Raw genomic sequence first — 4,043 nt, 5'->3', positions numbered from 1 at the left:
ATGATTCTACATCTAAGAATACATTAATCACATGCCCCACCTAGGACCGAAGGGGTTTTGAGCTGAGTCACTGGAGGCTGCAGAGGATCACAAGTGGTAATTTCATCTGGGGGGAATGTAATGAAAGTATTGAGGGGGGAGGAGATGAGGCACGTGAATGCTTCTTGGTAGGGGAGTGGTATTAGGGGTGTAGAAGTAGTGGAAGGGGCTTGGGGCTTCAGCAAGGGAAGGGAGGCTGCTCCAGGTCACTCCCTCTGTGCAGCACAGAGTCTGCCTGGAAAAGCCCTGCTAGGGAAGTGGCAGTGGCCCATCCCCTTTCCTCCTGCCTAGGCTTGGCTACCAGGCAGTGGGGCCAAGCAAGCCAGAAACATGCCGGGTGGAGGCACAACAGGAGAAGGACAGAGCCTGCCTCCCCCCACACACACAGGTAACTCTGGCCGCGAAGGGTTGGAGGGTCACTGGGGAAGGCACCAGGAGAAGGTTCTTTCTGCTCAGTCCAATCTAGGGGCATTGCCTGCACCCCTCCCCTTGCTGAGTTGTCTGTGAGGGTGCAGGAGCTCCGGGGAGACACTGGGGTGCTGTGGGTCTCCTTGGCCTAGCCCAGAAGAATGTTCCCCACTCCTGTGGCCCCAACCCTGGCCCAAGGAGGTGGGGCTGGAAGGTTCCTCCCAGAGGCGACACGTGGAGTCGTCATGTCCCCCCTCCCCCGTATCAGCAGGTATGAGTTGTCTCTGCCAGCCGCTGTCTCTACCTAATACCTGACTGCACCTGGCATGTATGCAAATAATTCCTATTGGCTACTGCCAGCTCCAGGAGAACAGAGGGTAGGTGGCATGGACATATTGTTGAGGTGGCTTTGTGGTTTTGTTCTTCGATAGTGTTTGAGGGAATCCTGTGAGTGAGAGTGATTGGGCTGGAAAAGGAGGTGAAGCATTTGTACATTTCAGCAACTGTGAGATTGGCAGAGTAAAGGGGGGTGTGTTGCTGGTCATATTGGGGCATTGCTGAAAGAGGGAAGAGCTAAGTTTGCCTAGGCATTTCCTGGTTTTCAGAAGTTTGAGTTTTGCTCAACTCAACCTTTTGCAAGGGGATGACATACCCCTAGGCCACCTTCACTCTGTGTTAATTGTAGTTTGTTTGCCATTGAATTGTGTATAGGTTTATGGGTCAGTCATATCACCATAGTATCTGAGCGCCTTCCAATTGTGCATTCAGCTAAGTAAGTAACATGTCATGTATGGTTCCTTCTTTCTCTCATCTTCATCCTACCGAAGGAAATGGTGTGTGCCTTGTAAGGTTTCGGTAGGGATTTTTTAATACATACACACTGCTCTGTGTTTGAGCAGGCAGGCTGGGGAGAGTGGAGTTGTTGACCACAGTTCTCACACCGGAGCCTTTGGTAATCTTTTAGATACTAGGGGGTTCAGGACTTTGAGCACCTTGAAGATAGGGATCAAGACCTGAAAGTTGTTTCAAGGTTCTATGGGAAGCCAGCCAGGCCTGGTGAACTTTTCATTCATTACAACAGACTAAACACATTGCAGACTGACCATGCAGAGTATTTTACTTTAAAATAATAAAATCTGACCTGTGCAGTTTCCTGTCTTTCTGCTATTACTTAGTACAAGAGGTGGTTCAAAACCAACTCACCTGATCAAAACGCCACTGAAATCTGGAAACACTGGAATCCAGATCTGGACTTTGCAGCTGACAGCTATCTTTTAAATGTGCTGAACCAATGCCTGGATTCAAATGCTCTTGAACTTTTAGGAACGTTGACATCCAAATCCAGATCTGAACTCGGCAACTCAGACCCAACCCTGTTTCATAATAGCAATGCATTCATTCCTCTGGTTTCTCCAGTAATGCACGTCTTTATTTTTCAGCTGTGTAAATGTACTGAAGTCATTTGAATTTCAGACTAGAAAATTAATGAACACAAATGTAATATATTAGTGGGTTATGTGGTATATGTTTTATTTAGTTTGTATTATTTGGGCATAAACAGAAGGCCTCCTAAAGGATCATTTTAAAATTTGTTTTTACTCTGTACACAGCTCTTCAGAATGAAAATGCAAATATTAATGAGTGATACTGATACATTGTAAGAGAATACTCCACACATTTACATTCCTGGTCATGCAGATGCTTCACTATGAAGAGACGTCTCTGAAGGGTTTGCTTTCCCAACTATATAAAGCTGTGTTGTCTATAGGAGATACACAGATGAGAGGACAGTGCATCTGTTAACCACATCCCAACAGTAAAACGTTGCATGACGAATGTTTATTTCAGAGCCGGAACTTTCTTAAAGAATGGGATACAATGATTGTCATTTTGTAAAAGAGGATAACATCACTGAATCAAGCATAATTATCCTGGTAATCTTAGCATGTGAGGCTTTTGTCGGGATGTGGATAAATTCTTTCATTGTGGCCGTGAATTGTGTTGAACGTGTCAAGCAGAGGTACCTGTCCTCAACTGATAATATCCTGGCTGTCCTGGCATTCTCAAGATTTTGCTTCTTGCTCAAAATAATGTTACAGACTTTTTACTCAACATTTTACCCAGAGATCTATTACCTGAACTCTATATTCCAAGTATTCAGAGCGGTTACCTGGTTTTTTAACAATTCCAATCAATGGTTCGCTGCCTGCTTGTGTGTATTTTACTGTGTAAAAATTGCAAACTTCAGCCACCCCCTCTTCATCTGTCTAAAATTTAAAATCTCCAGGCTGGTGCCATGGTTGCTCCTGGGTTCTGTGCTTTTATCCTTGTTCAGCAGCCTCCCTTTCCTTAATTCTGTTTACAAAATAGAGTGTAATGATTTCAATTCCAGTCTCAAAAGAATTTACAATGTGAAAAATATCACAGTGGAAACATCTTTGTCTCAAATACTTTCTAGCTGTGGCGTTGGATTTTCTATGGCGTTCACCATATTCATCATTTCAGCCTTTCTGTTGTTGTTCTCTCTCTGGAGACACACCCGGCAGATGCAAAACAACTCGAGCAGTTTCAGGAGCCCCTCTGTGGAGGCCCACATTCAAGCAATGAAAGCGATCATGTCTTTCTTCCTCATCAACATTGTTGACTTTACAGCTTTGCTGATCTTGTTGGCAAATGCATATGAAGAAACATCTGCTGCAAGCCTTGCCTGTACAATCATTACAGGTGCTTGTCCATCAGTACATTCCATTATCTTGATTCTGAGCAATCCCAAACTGAAAAACACATTGATTAAAGTTATGCGTTATGCAAACCAGTTTCCCAAGAGAAGTGGTGGAAGTCCCATTGCTTTGAAGCTGGATTGGACAACTCACTAGAAAATATATCACAGAAAATAATGAAGCATTGTCAGGAACTAGACTAAGTGATTTAATAAGGCTTTTCCATCGCTAACTTGTACATCTTTATGATCCTGTGATTGAAGGTCACTTAATTTTGTTCATCTTATGTACTTAGTATTTCAACATTATCTTGCATTTATGAAGCACCTTTGATCCAACGAAACTTAAATGCTTTTGCTGTGTACAGTCCAGTGCTCTTAACTTGTCCAATGTAAGAAAAGTCCAGTTCAGCCTATTACATAAAATTATTTATACAAATCAGCAAAAATTTAAGACAAAAAGAACACCCAAGGACTGTGTTGAGATCATGTCTCATGAACAAGAGCAATGTAGGACTAAAAATCAACAGAACAAAACAGGTGTCCTGGAAATTTGACCTAAATGGTGGAGAAAATAATGAGAGGATAGGATATTTCACCAGTCACTCCCTTTTGGGGTCCTGAAAAAAGACTTCAGGGGAAGAATCAAGTTAGCTGGCTGGGAATGAGCTTCCTGTGCCTTCCCCACTATCTTCTGGGATCCACTGTGACATCTTTGGACCTTCACTGCCTTGATCCTGAGAGATGTCCTGCCTAGTCCTGGCCAGAAAGAGAGACCCAGATGGCATCTGTACTTCAACCAGCTCCTGCTAAATCCCAAACACCATCTCAGATGTAAGACTTTGCTTCCCACTATCACCCATTTCTCCCATTCACA

General features: G+C 43.7%; 1 protein-coding gene across 1 annotated transcript; it reads left to right on the top strand.

The window, feature by feature from the left end:
* The first annotated feature begins 2,011 nt into the window (after positions 1-2,011).
* On the top strand, positions 2,012-3,728 carry LOC115649494 (taste receptor type 2 member 40-like). Its single transcript, XM_030558422.1, has one exon. The coding sequence runs from the start codon at positions 2,316-2,318 to the stop codon at positions 3,321-3,323; it is 1,008 nt and encodes a 335-aa protein (XP_030414282.1). The 5' UTR covers positions 2,012-2,315; the 3' UTR covers positions 3,324-3,728.
* Positions 3,729-4,043: the final 315 nt, after the last annotated feature.

Source organism: Gopherus evgoodei, chromosome 3 (genome assembly GCF_007399415.2).
Source record: "Gopherus evgoodei ecotype Sinaloan lineage chromosome 3, rGopEvg1_v1.p, whole genome shotgun sequence".
NCBI classification, from domain to species: domain Eukaryota; kingdom Metazoa; phylum Chordata; order Testudines; family Testudinidae; genus Gopherus; species Gopherus evgoodei.
Note: the sequence above shows the minus strand (reverse complement) of the source record. Positions and strands in the feature narration are given on the sequence as shown.